Genomic DNA, 16,204 nt, shown 5'->3' on the forward strand with positions numbered 1-16,204 from the left:
TTTTGAGAAATGGTTTGGCACTTGTCTGGTGAAGTCTTTGCACAGTCTCTGTAATTAAGCCTTTCTATTCCTTGGTATAAACCCTAATAAAATTATTACACATGTGCACCAGCATGTATGTGTAAAAATGTTTATAGCTGGATAAACAATGTGGTATATACACACAATGGAATATTAGCCTTAAAAAAAGGAAAGAAACTCTGACACATGCTACAAGGTAGATGAACCTTGAAAATAATATGCTAAGTGAAATAAGCCAGCACAAAAGGACAAATACTATATGCTTTCACTTACATGAGGTACCTAGAGAAGTCAGATTACTAGAGACAGAAAGTAGAATGATCATTAAGAGAGGTGGGAATGGGAAGTTAGTGTATAGGGTTTCAGTTTTGTAAGATAAAACGAGTTCTAAAGATGAATGGTGGTAATAGTTGCACAACAGCGTGAAGGCACTTAATGCCACTGTGCTGTACACTTAAAAATGGTTATGATGATAAATTTTATATGATGTATATTTTACCACAATTTTAAACATTTTTTAATTGCAAAAAAAGTTTATAGTAACATTGTAGTGATAGCAAAAAAATTAAAAACAACTCAATTGTCTATAAATGGTAAAGTGTAATACACTAACACAATGGAATGTAGTACACAGTGAAAATTAATAAGCTACAACTACTTGAATGAATCTTAAAAACATAATTTTAAACAAAAGAAGTAGCAAGGTACGGTGGCTCACACCTATAATTCTAGCACTTTGGGAGGCCAGGGAGAGAAGATTGAGACCAGCCTGGGCAACAAATCGAGACCCCATCTCCACAAAAAAATAAAATAGCCGAGTGTGGTGGCACGCCTGTAGTCCAAGCTACTCAAGAAGCTGAGACTGGAGGATTGTTTGAGCCCAGGAGTTTGAGGCTACAGTGAATGAGACCCTGTCCCTAAAAAAAAAAAAAAATTTAATAAGTGAATGAAGTAAGATAAGAATGTGTAACAGTATTATTCCATTCAAAAAAATGTTTAAAAATAGGCAAAACTGAATATTTTTTAATAGGGATATGTACACAGGTGCTAAAACTGAAGGGAAATGAGGGAATGATTAACATCAAATTTATGATAGTGCTTCTGGGGAGCGTGGAGGGCGATGCAGTTGGGAAGGCTCATAGAGGCCTTCAAAGGTTCAGTATGTTATGTCTTACTTTAAGTGGTAGATCTATAGGTTTCCATTTTATTCTTTGAACTATACATTTATATTTTATACTCTGAACTGTATGTAGGTAATGTTTCACAATAAGAAAAAAACTGGATTTATAATGTTCTTTTCAGTCTTTTTGCAGCAATTTTTGTTATCAAGCATCTAAGTTTTTTGAAGCACAAATTCCCAAAACTCCAGTATGGGTTCGAGAAGAAGAGAGGTAATTTAAGTCATTGTGTATACACATTTGTTCATATATTCTGTTCTAATAATTTGTTTCTGCTTTTTGAGATTAGCTGAGAGTAGGTCTAGTTTTCTGTAAAAAGTGACCATTTTATACACTTTAATTATGGGGAAATGGTTATATTTTAAGCATAGCTATCAAGGATTTTACACTTAAAATCAGAAAATGCATACATACAAATGTTATTTGTTTGTTGTTTTAGCTTTAATTGCTAAATCAGAACTTTAACTCCGGTGCCCTGTGATGCTAGTTATGTCTGTGAATCCTGTTAATATGATAATCTGGAGGAAGAATGTTAAATTTTTTCAGAAGTTACTGGGTCTTAGGATCCAAGTGAACTCTGCTGTGAGGAAGGTTAAAAAGTTTAGATTCATTTACTCTTTATAAAACTCAGTACACTATTTTATCAATTTAAAGACAGACAATTAAAAAGTATTTTTTTTTTTTTTTACAAAAAGTGTATGGGCAATGCTGGAGTTTAGCCTCTTGGGAAATGATTTAAATACTTGCAATGTTTTACTAGGTGCTAAAGTCAAGAAAATTTTATTATTGAGGGTGAAATGGCATGATAATATAAAGGTAACAAGTTATTATTACGGTAATTAAACTGCATTGCCTAGAAATTCCAATCAAAGGCTTAATGAGATAATGCCCAAAATAAATTCGTATTTGAAAGAGTATATCATAACAACACAAGGCAGTGTTACTTGTCGTAAGATAGGAACTATGCTAAATAAACTAATGGCCTAAACATAATGAGATGCAGGTTAACTAAAAAGCTCTGACTCAAAAAAAAAAAAAAGCTGAAAACCTTGAAGTCTTTTCTGATGCGTAAGGCGATATAACACCACTCTCAATTCAAATAACATCATTTATGCTGATGACAGCACGTGTGATGGCAGACACCTCTGCCTGCCAGTCCAATCCTGTGTGGTTTAGAATATGGAAAACGTGACACTGTGGCCCTTGATAATTGGGTTAAACGTAATGAAGACTAAATTGTTCATCATTTCACCACCAGCCTGGCAGCTTTCTTGTTGGGAAAATAAAAGATTGGCATTGTTCAACATGACTGGGAAGCTAAGAGTATTTTTTACTTATTCTTTTTCTCCTTTCTTAATATTTCTGTCACTAGAGCTGCCCATTACTTCCCCAGTCCTCTGAGAGCAACATATTTTATTCCCCACTGAAACCAGTGTTTCCTCAAGTTATCCTTAACTTTGCTTCCAAAGAGATTTTCTCTACATCTTAAATTTAACCCTTTGTGCCGTCCTCATTATCTACCTCAACTACTTCGAAACCATTTACCAAACTACCTTTCCTGCCATCTCTGTTTTCTTCAAGCATAGGTATTGGTACTTCCTTTAGCTAATTTAAAACAAGTCTTCCAGCCTGGTGTAGTGGTTCATGCCTGTAATCTCAACACTTTGGGAGGCCAAGGTGGGCGGATCACTTGAGCTTAGGAGTTTGAGACCAGCCTGGCCAATATGGTGATACCCCGTCTCTACTAAAAATACAAAATTTAATTGGGTGTGGTGGCGGGCATTTGTAATCCCAGCTACTCGGGAGGCTGAGGCAGGAGAATCACTTGAACCCGGGAGGCGGAGGTTGCAGTGAGCCAAGATCATGTTGCTGAACTCTAGCCTGGGCCACAGAGTGAGACTCTCAAAAATTAAATAAATAAATAAAATGAAGTAAAACAGGTCTTCCTCTAACCTTCTCCTAAAATCTTACCGTCCTATATTCAGAATGCTGACTTTTCCCCAAAACTTGAAGCACTTTCACTTTATATTTGCAGTTCTTGAAATTCTACCTTAGCTGTATATCCTTCACTACCTCACTAAAAAAGAAAGATGAAAATGTCCTTTGTGCTGGGCACGGTGGCTCATGCCTGTAATCCCAGCACTTTGGGAGGCTGAGGCGGGCAGATCACGAGGTCAAGAGATCGAAACCATCCTGGCCAATGTGGTGAAACCCGTCTCTACTAAAAATACAAAAATTAGCTGGGCGTGGTGACGTGTGCCTGTAGTCCCAGCTACTCAGGAGGTTGAGGTAGGAGAATCGCTTGAACCTGGGAGGCAGAGGTTGCAGTGAGCCGAGATCCTGCCATTGCACTCCAGCCTGGTGACAGAGCGAGACTCTGTCTCAAAAAAAAAAAAAAAAAAGTCTTTGTTTCCCTAATCTAAATGAATCAACTTAATTTATATTCAAATTGTGCAGTAAGTGCTTAGTACCTGGCAGGCTATATACATACACATATACAAGTATAAAACCCAGCCTGTGAATTTAACAATTACTGGATGGCAGAACATGAATTAAACACATTTGTGTTGACTTTAATGGGGACCTGGCCTATAAATGAGCAAGGTTAGGACATTGCATAATGAGAAACTGTGAGCAAAAGTGAGAAAATAAACTTATGGGAATGGGTTGGGATATTGAACATTGGCTGACTTGAAATTTGGGAAATGAGAAGATAACAGTAGATAAATAACAAAGGGCCAGACTGAATGTGGTAAACCCTCAAGTACTGGGGAGCCATCAAATGTTTTTGAGCAGAATTTAATCTGATATTGGTGTACAAAATGAATTAAAGAAGAAAGAATCATAATTAAAGAGCTAAAAGGGTTCTTAGAGAGATTTAATCCAACCCGTTCATTAAGTGTATTTCTTAAACTAGTGATCTGTATGAGACCAGGATTCTATTCCACTTGATTAGAAGGAAACAGTGAATAATCTATATATATGCATCTGCCTCATTGTATAGCATAACTATAGCCCTTAATTATATATAACACTTGTCAGTGTATAACTGTATCAGTATCTTTTATATCTGGGTGCATTTGTGTTACCTTAATTTCCAAATTCTTAGGGGCAGGGATTATGTCCATGCTATTTAATTAATCCACTAGAGGTCACTGTTTTTTCAGAGACATCTTTTTACCTGTGCTAAGGATCAGAATTCTAGAATTTGATATTTTTAAAAGCTTGTCTGGCTATTGCACATTTAAGCTCTACAGAAATGTGATATTTTAAAGAAAGTCTGTTCACATGTGGTATGGGATACAATGTCTTGAGCCAGTCTTCCTTTAGGGAGGAAAAAATTGCTTCTTGTAAATGGTGGCATGTAGTATTTAATGCAGAGATATTTTTATTAGCTTACAGTGAGTCATAAATAATAAATTGCATCATAATAGTACTTTTAATAATTATAATTTTAAAATAATAATAAATTTTTATGGCCAGGTGTGGTGACTCAAGCCCATAATTCTAGCACTTTGGGAGGCCGAGACTGGTGGATCACCTGAGGTCAGGAGTTCAAGATCAGCCTGGCCAACATGACAAAACCCCATCTCTACTAAAAATACAAAAATTAGACAGGAGTGCTGGAACACGCCTGTAGCCCCAGCTACTTGGGAGGCTGAGTAAGGAGAATCGCTTGAACCCGGGAGGCAGAGGTTGCAGTGAGCCAAGATCACGCCATTGCGCTCCAGCCTGGGCGACAGAATGAGACTAAGAATAAATTGTTAAATTCACCCAAAAGATTAGATATCTTATTGCAATGACTTCCAAACTTTCGACCACTATAATAAGTGCATTTTACATTATGATCTCATATATGCGTATAACTAAAACTAAAACAAAACTTCTGTGAAACAGTATTATCCTTACTACATGAAATGCCTCTGATATTTTCTACTCTGTTGCGTTTTTAAAACACTAGCAGCAACCTACTTAATTGATTGGTCCTGATCTGCAGTTTGAAGAGCACTGTTTTGTTGGATTTAGCTCAGGTTTTTGGTTGTTTTACCGTGGGAAACCCGCTTCTCAACACTAAGTCTCAGTTTCCTCATTTGTAAAAGGAAAAGGTTGCATTTAACTTCCGAGTTCCCTTTGGTTCTAATGATTTACAGCTCTAAGCCAATCGTGTCATTAGTCATTGCTACTGTAAAGAAAGTTTTCTATATAAGGAAATATTTATTAAAATGATGAAAATTAAAATTATCTACTTAAGACTAGAGAAACTTACACTACCTTGTAGAAAGGTCTGTCTTAAGAATTTTGAATAAAGTTACTGACTTTAATAATTTGATCTCTTTAGTCTGTAAAAGTGAAGGCTGATAAAATATAGATCAAAGCTTTTAAATTATGAAGAAAAACCAGGGATGTTTTAGAGCATGTCCTGAACAATTTGAACTTGGTATCACTGAGGATGCCATGACCTTACCATTTGGAAACAGAATATTGAATTTGACCTAATTTGGTCTTTCTTACATTATTGTGAAAGCCAGTAAGTACAGGCATATCTTGGAGATATTGCAGGTTTGGTTCCAGACCACCACTATACTAAAGCAATAAAGGAATCGTGGATTTTGTTTCCCAGTGTCTGCAAAAGTTATATTTCTACTATATTGTAGTCTTTTAAATGTGCAGTAACATTATATGTTTAAAAAATAATGTATATACCTTAATTTTAAAATATTTTATTGCTTAAAGATGCTACTGATCATCCGAGCCTTCAGCGAGTATTGGTCTTTTTGCTGGTGAGGGTCCTGTTTTGATGTGGATGGCCGCTGAATGATCAGGGTGGTGGTGTCTATAGGTTGGGGTAGCTGCGGCAATTTGTTGAAATAAGACACCAATGAAGTTTGCTGCATTGATCGACTTCCTTTCACTAAGACTTCTCTGTAGCATTAGATGCTGTCTGATAGCATTTTGCCCACAGTAGAACATCCTTCAAAATTGGAGTCAGGCCAAGAGCGGTGACTCATGCCTGTAATCCCAACATGGTTGGGGGGCAAGGCAGGAGGATCACTTGAAGCAAGACATTTGAGACCAGCCTGGGCAACACAGCGGGACCCATCTCTACAAAATGTTTAAAAAATAAAAAATTAGCTGGGTGTGGTGGCACACAACTGTAGTCCTTGTAGCTACTTGGGATGCTGAGACTAGAAGATCACTTGAGCATAGGAGTTCACGGTTGCAGTGAGTTAGAGCAAACCACTGCACTCCAGCCTTGGCAACAGAGCAAGATCCTGTCTCAAAAAAAAAAAAAAAAAAAGTTGAAGTCAGTCCTCTCAAACTTTATTGCTGCTTATCAACTAAGTTTATGGAATATTCTAAATCTTGTGTTACCATTTCAATGATGTTGACATCACCTTCATCAGGAGTAGATTCCATTTCAAGAAACCACTTTCTTTCCCCATCCATAAGAAGCAGCTGCATATCTATTCAAGTTGGATTATGATATTGATGCAGTTCAGTCACATCTTCAGGCTCCACTTCTAATTCTTATCTTGCTATTTCCACCATATCCATAGTGACTACCTCTACTGAAGTCTTGAACACCTGTTAATGTTGATATTTTGGCCTCCTCCCACGAATCAAAAATGTTCCTTTTTTTTTTTTTTTTTTCATTTTTTTCAGACGGAGTCTCACTCTGTCACCCAGGCTGGACTGCAGTGGCGCAATCTTGGCTAACTACATCCTCTGCCTCCCCGGTTCAGTGGTGAAATCTCAGCTCACTGCATCCTCTACCTCCCAGGCTCAAACGATTCTCGTGCCTCAGCCTCCGAGTAGCTGAGACCACAGGCATGTGCCACCACACCCGACTCATTTTTGCATTTTTAGTAGAGATGGGGTTTCGCCATGTTGGCCAGGCTGGTCTCAAACTCCTGACCTCAAGTAATCCACCCACCTCGACTTCCCAAAGTGTTAGGATTACGGGCATGAGCCACTGCGCCCAGCCCCAAATGTTCTTAATGACATCTAGAATGGTGAATCCTTTCCCCGAAGGATTTCTATTTACTTTGCCCGAATCCATCAGAGGAATCACTGTGGCAACTATAGCCTTAGGAAACGTATGTCTTAAGACTTGAAATTGCTCCTTGACCCGTGGGCTACAGAATGAATATTATGTTAGCAGGCATGAAAACACGAATCTTGTACGTTTGCATCAGAGTTCTTGGGTGACTAGGTACATTGTTAATAATCAGTAATATTTGGAAAGGAATCTTTTTTTTTTTTTTCGAGCAGTAGGTTTCAACAGTTGGCTTAAAATATTCAGTAAGCCATGCTGTAAACAGATGTACTGTCATTTAGGCTTTGCTTTTCCATTTTATGGAGCACAAGCAGAGTAGATTTAGCATAAGTCTTAGGGGCCCTAGGATTTTCAGAATAATAAATAAGCCTTGGCTTCAACTCAAAGTTACCAGCTACATTAGCCCCTAACAAGAGAGTCATCCTGTCCTTTGAAGCATTGATGTCACATATTTACTTCTCCTCTATAGTTATGAAATCCCTAGATGGCATCTTCCTCCAATATAAGGCTGATCTGTCTACAATGAAAATTTGTTTAGTGTAGCTATCTTCATCGGTGCTCCTAGCTAGATCTGCTGGATAACTTGCTGTACCTTCTACATCAGCACTTGCGGCTTCACCTTGCACTTTTATGTTATGGAGATGGCTTCTTTCCTTGAATCTCATGAACCAAACTTTGGTATCTTCTACCTTTTGTTCTGCAGCTTCCTCACCTCTCTCAGCCTTCACAGAATTGAGGAGAGTTAGAACCTTGCTCTGGATTAGGCTTCTGCTTAAGGGAATGTTGTAGCTGGTTTAACCTATCCAGACCACTAAAACTTTCTCTATACCAGCAATAAGGCTGTTTTGCTTTTTTGTGTTCACTGGACTAGCATTTTAAATTTCCTTTAAGAACTTTTCTTTCGCATTCACAACTTGTGTACTGGCAAAACAGGCCTAGCTTTTGGCCAGTCTCAGCTTTTGACATGCCTGCCTCACTAAGCTTAATCGTTTCTAGCTTTTGATTTAAAGTGAGAGATGTGTGACTCTTCCTTTTACTCGAACACTCAGAGGCCATTGTAAGGGTTTTGTTGTTGGTGGTGGTGTTTTTTGAGGTTTTTTTTTTTTTTTGCATTTAGTAATGCATTTCAGTGTGCCTTCCTCACTAGCTTCATCACGTCTAGCTGTTGAAGTAAAGTGAGAGACTGACTTTTCCTTTCACTCGAACACTCAGAGGCCATTGTAAGGGTTTTGTTGTTGGTGGTGGTGTTTTTTGAGGTTTTTTTTTTTTTTTTGCATTTAGTAATGCATTTTATTTATTCTAAGTTGCATATATTTTTACATTTTTAACACCTGTGCTATTGAAATGGATCTCACAACTGATAGAATCTTAGATTACAGCTGGACGCAGAGGCTCACGCTAGTAATCTACACTTTGGGAGGCCAAGGCCGGTGGACCACTTGAAGTCAGGAGTTCAAGACCAGCCTGGCCAACATGGCGAAACCCCGTCTCTACTAAAAATACAAAAATTAGGTCGTGGCATGCACCTGTAATCCCAGCTACTTGGGAGGCTAAGGCAGGAGAATCGCTTGACCCCAGGAGGCAGAGGTTGCAGTGAGCCGAGATGGTACCACTGCACTATAGCCTGGGCAACAGAGTGAGATTCCATCTCAATAAATTAAAAAAAAAGAAAGGTGGGGGCTGGGTGTGGTGGGCTCACACCTGTAATTCCAGCCATTTGGGAGGCCAAGGCAGGTGGATCACCCAAGGTCAGGAGTTTGAGACCAGCCTGGCCAACATGGCAAAACCCCATGTCTACTAAAAATACAAAAATTAGCTGGGCTTGGTGGCTCACGCCTGTAATCTCAGCTACTCGGGAGGCTGAGGTGCGAGAATCTCTTGAACTCAGAATGTGGAGGTTGCAGGGAACCGAGATAGTGCCACTGCACTCCAGCCTGGGTGAAGAGCGAAACTCCATCTCAAAATAATACATAGATAAATAAATAAAAATTAGCTTTTCAGAGAGACAGAGGTCTTATCTTGTTGCAGTCTCAAAAAAAAAAAAAATTTTTTTTAAGGAAAAGCAGTATTCAATGTCAGTGAGTCTTCTATTGTAAAGTTACTAATTGGCCTGATTTCAATATTGTTGTGTCTCAAGGAATAGGGAGGCCTGAGAAGAGGAAGAGAGATGGGTGAACAGCTGGTTGGTGGATCAGTCAGAACACACATATTTATCAATTAAGTTTGACATTTTATGTGGGCTTGGTTCATGGTACCCCAAAGCAATTACAACAGTAACATCAAAAATTACCATATATTGCTATAACAGATAACAATGAAGTTTGAAATATGATGATTACCAAACTGTGACACATTTTATTAAAAAAATGGTGCTGATAGACTGGTAGACACAGTTACCACAAACATTCTATTTGTAAAAAATGCAATATCTGCAAAGCGCAATAAAGGAAAGCACAGTTAAACAAGGTATGCTTGTATAAATTTATTTACCAGATTTTATAATACCAAAACCAAACAATATCCCTTAAAATTTATAAGAATAGTATCTTTATATCACAGTAAGCTCACTACCTCATTGGTACAGATATTTAAATAAATTTAAGATTTAGACAAATTCACAAATTCCACCTCCATACTTTTATCAAGGTTTTGGAGTCAGAAAGGGCCTTGGAGGTTTTCTAGCTCCTCATCTTTAAGGTATGTAAAATATCTGGAGTATATCCGTAATATCATGGAGACTAACAGTGGTTCTCACAAAATGTCTCTTGATAACCCTGTTAGAGACAAAACATTGACCTAGAATGGTCTGGGTCATGACGCACTATGATCCTTCTCATGTTGTGAGTTAGAAATTTTTTACCCACTTGGTGGCCAGAAACAGACCACATTGAGTTTTGATCCTTTGAGAGCGTGCTCATATAGGTAATTATATAGTTGCAGTTATAAATCCTGTTTGGCTAAATGTAGGTTCTGATAAACCTTTGAAGGTGAGAAGTCTCCTGAATTGTAACCTAAAATCTTAAATCTAAGGAAAGGAGGACAAATGTTGAAAATCAAATTATGATTTTAAAGATCAAATTGGGGTGAATGGTTAATGCTGACAGAGCTAAAAGCGCCATCATCTGGTCCAGAGTAGGGGATTTCACACATTGCTTCTTGGCAGTAAACAGTAGAATCTCAGAGGTGCGGAAGCCAAAAACCTCTGCAGAACAACTACAACCTCTTCCTGAATAGCCACTTTTGTTGCTTGATATGCAGAATAAAAGCTTTCTGAAACAGGGTTTAACATGTCTCAAAATAGATTTGACAAGTTCTCACCATACCTGCTGCTTCTGCTGGTTTATATATAACATACATACTCTAAGTGATATATATGCACATATATATAAATATATACGTATATCCACTGAGTTCTTTGGCATAAGTTATTTCTAGTTTTAGATTTACTTTGCTAAAATGAAAACCAGTCATCTAATTTATACCTTAGTGAAAGTAAGATGAAAATGTTTATGAAGAAACAGCTTACAAGCGTTCTTTAACTAGAATGGTTACGTATTTTTGTTTTTTAAACTGAGCTTTCATAACTATCTTCAGGACAACAAAAATTGTGGGAAGCGAATAGAAAATACTTAGATGGAAGGGAAATGGCACTTTCTCTTCAAACAAAAGGAATTTGGATTTCATCTAAGAAAGGATAGAAAAGAAAGAGCAATGTAACTTGGTGCTTCATTCTTTCTAAAACAACACATAACAAAAACAAACTGGAATTTTATATTGAATCTTTAATTTACTTTATTTCAGTGTCAGGTACCATTCTTTATAGACTGGGGATCGGAGAAGGTATTTAAGGTTCCTTTTAGATAGTTAACATCTAGAAACAATATTGAGTTTAGTTCTCAAAAGAATTACACAAAGGAGAAGAAAATAGTTTGTAAAGTATATTGAGTTCCTGTGAAAGGGATTAAGCAAAGGTGGTATCCTTACAACTTTTTTTGAGTCTTTTTCTAACACTAAATAGAGGCAACAGGATATAGAAAGAGCTTGGCCTAATTCGAATCCTAGATTTACTACTTGTTAGCTATGCAATCTCAGGAAGTCATTTAACCTCTCAAAACTTGTTTCCTCATCTATAAAAATAGAGTTGAAGGCTGGGTGCGGTGGCTCACACCCGTAATCCCAGCATTTTGGGAGGCCGAGGTGGGTGAATCATGAGGTCAGGAGTTTGAGACCAGCCTGCCAACATGGCGAAACCCTGTCTCTACTAAAAATACAAAAAATTAGCTGGGCATAGTGGCAGGCACCTGTAATCCCAGCTACTCAGAGGCTGAGGCAGGAGAATTGCTTGAACCTGGGAGGCGGAGGTTGTAGTGAGCCAAGATTGCGCCACTGCACTCCAGCCCTGGCAACAGAGTAAGACTCTGTCTCAAAAAAAATAAAAATAAAAATAGAGTTGTAAATTGTGTGAGGATTAAATGAAATAATGTGTAAAACCACCTAGCAGTTTGGGAAGATGAAAAAGTGCTGGAGATGCATGGTGGTGACAGTTGCACAACAGTGTAAATGTACTTCATGCTACTGAACTGTATACCTAAAAATGTATTAAACGGTAAATTTTGCCACAATTTAAAAAATACACCTTGCATATGGTAAGTAATGCTGATTTTTCGTTTGCCTTCTTTAAAGATGTAATTTTCTTTTAATTCTCAAAAAATAACAAGTTGTATAGCAGGAGATGTTGCATAAAGCTGTCTTAAATTGCATTCATAATTTACAGTAATGTTTATATATTTTGATTACCATTTGATTCAGCTACACTTGGACCTCATTCTTGTTTGGAACTATTCTGCCTTCAAGATCTTGAAATAAGAGCTTCCCGTCTCTGACCACAACCTCTATCTCAATCTGCAGCTATCACTCCCAAGTCTGCTTTGTGACCTCATTTTGACCTCCTATCTGTAGCCTAGCTCTATTCTTCTGAGTTGGCAGACCCTCTTACTTTTGTTTTCTTGAACTCTACAGTCAGCAATTACAGTGTCCTCTTAAACAATTGTAGATTCTTTCTCCCTTAACCTTCTGCCATTTCCACCTTCCCAACTTCCAGTCATACTTTTTTCCTATTTAGCTGCTGAACATTTTGGGGAAAGTTCTCAAATAAGACCATTAGCACTTTAGATAAGCTGTCTCATTTAATTCAGTCCTCTTAGCATCCCTGGGGAAATATTATGTTACTCACTTTATGAATGGTGGAACTGAGGCTCAGAGTGGTGTGGCGACGCACCCAAGGACACTTAGTTATATATAGATTCGGGATTTAAACCCAGGTCTGTCTGATACCCAAGCCTACATTCTTTGTATTCCTTTGGCCCTGTTCTCTCCACTGTATTTTTCCCACCTTTTTTTTTCTTTCTTACTGACTTTAGAATAGACCTTTTCTACTCTCAAACTTTGAACCAACCATAGTAGATAGTTTAACCCACTTTACTGAACCAATTGAGGGCATCCAGCAGAATCTCCTTCGACATCATTTTCTTCGTATGGGCTCTCATTTCTCTGCCTCATTGCTGATAAAGTACCCTCCTTTATCTTACTGATTCCACTTTCTATCCTGGGCCTTGCTTTATGATTTATTTGTATTCTGCCTCCTTTGAGATATCCTTTCATGTTGATTATTTTCCCTCTACCTTAAAAAAACCTGAAAAATATCTATTAGCCATCTTATAGTAATTGGTGATCTCGGCAAGAGCCATTTCAGGGGAGTAATGAGTACAGATTCCAGAAGGCAGAACGTTGATAAATGAGTAGGAAATATGGAAGTTGAAAATGACAAGGGCAGACTTCTTTAATAAAGGCTTACGACGAAATGAGGAGGGGCTGTGTGATCGAAGAACTTTTTTTTTTTTAAAGATATTGGGTAGATTTAAACATGATTACATGTTTTTAAAAAGACAGAGAAAAAGGGAGAGGTTTGTAGAGTAAATACCCTAGAGTGAGATTCATGGGATTAGCCTCAAATGCCTTTATATACAGGCTTTATCCATCTTTATAAGCCCTGCTGAAATGACACCTCTCTGAAACTCTTTTGATTGACTCAGGAGGAAGTTTTTCTTCTCTGATTTCCTGTAGCAGCTTATACATCTCTCATGGCATTTAACACACAACTGTCTTGAATAACAGTGTAGTTATTATGAGCTTTACTGTCTGGGTTTGATTCCTGGCTTCACCACTTACTAGCTGTGTGATTTTGGGCAAATTGCTTGTTCTCTCTGTACTCAGTTTCCTTATCTATAACATGGGGATAATATAAGTAGCTGCATCATTGTTATGAGGATCAATATCTGTAAAGCTCCTAGAACATGCATTTTTCTTCTACTGAATTGTAAGGTCTGGCTGGATGTGGTGGCTCACACCTGGTAATCCCAGCACTGTGGAAGGCTGAGGTGGGGGCAGGGGGATTGCTACTACTCCAGTGTAACTGCTTTCGCAGAAATTAAGGCAAAAAGTCTTACTGACCACGTAAAGGAAATCCAACAGAATTATAAACAGTCTCTGCCTTTAAGGAGTTTGTAAGTCTAGTTAAGAAACCAGACTTAAACATACGAAAAGTTAAACATTGGCCAGGCACAGTGGCTCATGCCTGTAATCCCAGCACTTTGGGAGGCCAAGGTGGGCGGATCACCTGAGGTCGGGAGTTCGAGACCAGCCTGACCAACATGGAGAAACCCCATCTCTACTAAAAATACAAAAGTAGCCAGGCTTGGTGGTGCATGCCTGTAATCCCAGCTACTGGGGAGGCTGAGGCAGGAGAATCGCTTGAACCCGGGAGGTGGAGGTTGCAGTGAGCTGAGATCATACCATTGCATTCCAACCTGGGCAACATGAACAAAACTCTGTCTCAAAAAAAAAAAAAGAAAAAGAAAAGTTAAACATTTAGGTAATGGTTCTAGTAGTATGCCATAAAAGAGTTCATGATTAATTATGTTAATTGTACAGACAATGATGACTCTGGAATTTAGGGAAGGGATTTACTTTAGTCCAAGTTAGTCAAGGAAAACTTTATTGGGCTAGTGGAATTTGAACTTAACCCTGAAAAGTGAGTAAAGTTGGGGTAAGAGAGAGACTAATCCAGATTTCTTGTTGATGAGTTTGAGAGTACTTTGTCCTTTAATTTTTTTTTTTTTTAAGATGGGAGTCTCACTCTGTCGCCAGGCTGGAGTGCAGTGGCGCAATCTCAGCTCACTGCAACCTCTGCCTCGGCCTCCTGAGTAGCTGGGACTATAGGCACACACCACCATGTCCAGCTAATTTTTGTATTTTTAGTAGAGATGGGGTTTCACTATGTTGGCCAGGCTGGTCTCGAACTCCTGACCTCAAGTGATCCACCCTCCTTGGCCTCCCAAAGTGCTGGGATTACAGGCGTGAGCCACCACACCCAGCCTAATTTTTATTTCTGTGTTCTTGTTACAGGCATCCCGATTTTCAACTGCTAAAGGAAGAACAGAGGTATGGTTGAATCAGTATCATTTACCATTTATATATTTATGTTAATAGAAACATTAGGAGTGAACCAGGTGATAGGAGCTCTTGGACTTCCTGTGCTGATACATTATGTAAATGTCCCATTCTAGCCCACACAAAGAAATATTTGACCTGTTCAGCTTTTTCTTTTGTGATGGTAAGATGATGTGTTTGATCTGTATGATTTATTGTACAGCTGTTCCTCCCGAGGACATCTAATTTAACCTGTTGAAATAGGACATAAACACAGCCTCCATCTCAGATACCGTGCTTCTTTGTCAACTAGACTGTGCCTATTACATTTGTTGAAAGGTTTTTATAGTCCTATAGGATTTCAAAACCAATAATGTACCAGTTACTTAATTATTTGAAAGAGCATCTAAAGCATTAATGTAAATTCCAAGTTGTGATTTTCTTTCTAAACTTTCCTCATGGTATTGTTTGCTTGGCCATGGCCATCTCTCAAAACACATCCCTTAACTCTCAGAATAAATGTTCCTAGTTAATAGTCACTACCTTAGTCACAGGGCGTTGAGCACAAATAAGAGATATTTATTTGTTGTTGTATATCTTTATAGCTTCAGAGTAGTATAAGAAACATATAACTGCCTTAAAACTCCAAGAGAAAGTATGAAATACATGAAAGTTAAATTGTTCTAATTTTTTGAGCTTACACCTATTTTTACTTCTGATGCAAGAGACAGCCCCATGGCTATATAGGCTAGATTCTAACTAAAAGATGGTATCTAAGACTAAACTAACTTTTCGTCTTTTTTCTTCATTCCCATCTATGACCTTGCTTTCAACTTTTATGTATATATATTTTTTTCCTTTACATTTTCCCACAGCTTACTTCTTGACCCAGAGTCTTTTTCATCCTGATCTTTTAAAGTTTTGATATGTGTCTGTGCTTGAGAGCGTCCTTCTTTGTTTCAAGTTTGTATTGGCAAAGCTACTCTTGCCTTCTCTCTTTCGTAATTCTTTATCTTATTCAAATCTAATCTGAAAATTGAAGAACATTGTCAGGGACAACTTTTGTCTTTTATTGTTAGCATGCTGTTGTAACTGTGGATTTTAAAATTTAAATATCTTTTATTGAAAAATGTTGATTTGCTAACTTGTTCTGCTATGCCTTTCCTGTGATTTTCATTCTGTAGAATTTTCTGTACAACAGTCAACCAGAATTAGAAAATGTTTACATTTTATCTTTTCAAACCTAAACACAATTCCTGTAATTTTTTTTATTTAAGAAACCGATAATGACATTTTCTTCCTTTTTTTTTTTTTTTTTTTTTTTTGAGACAGAGTCTCACTCTCAATCACCCAGGCTGGAGTACAGTGGCACGATCTTGGCTCATTGCAACCTCCGCCACCTGGGTTCAAGCAATTCTCCTGCCTCAGCCTCCTGAGTAACTAGGACTGCAGGCATGCA

The 16,204-nt window shown here is 37.9% G+C and overlaps 1 protein-coding gene across 1 annotated transcript in view; it reads left to right on the plus strand.

Annotated features, from left to right (window-relative positions):
* Nucleotides 1–16,204, plus strand: part of RPAP2 (RNA polymerase II associated protein 2) — an 88,689-nt gene that overhangs the window by 7,195 nt on the left and 65,290 nt on the right. The window contains exons 6-7 of the mRNA XM_011939975.1: nucleotides 1,324–1,412; nucleotides 14,722–14,757. Coding sequence (XP_011795365.1) covers nucleotides 1,324–1,412; nucleotides 14,722–14,757 — 125 coding nt within the window. The remainder of the gene's footprint in view (nucleotides 1–1,323; nucleotides 1,413–14,721; nucleotides 14,758–16,204) is intronic.

Source organism: Colobus angolensis, unplaced genomic scaffold (genome assembly GCF_000951035.1).
Source record: "Colobus angolensis palliatus isolate OR3802 unplaced genomic scaffold, Cang.pa_1.0 Scaffold186, whole genome shotgun sequence".
Classification (NCBI taxonomy): Eukaryota; Metazoa; Chordata; class Mammalia; order Primates; family Cercopithecidae; genus Colobus; species Colobus angolensis.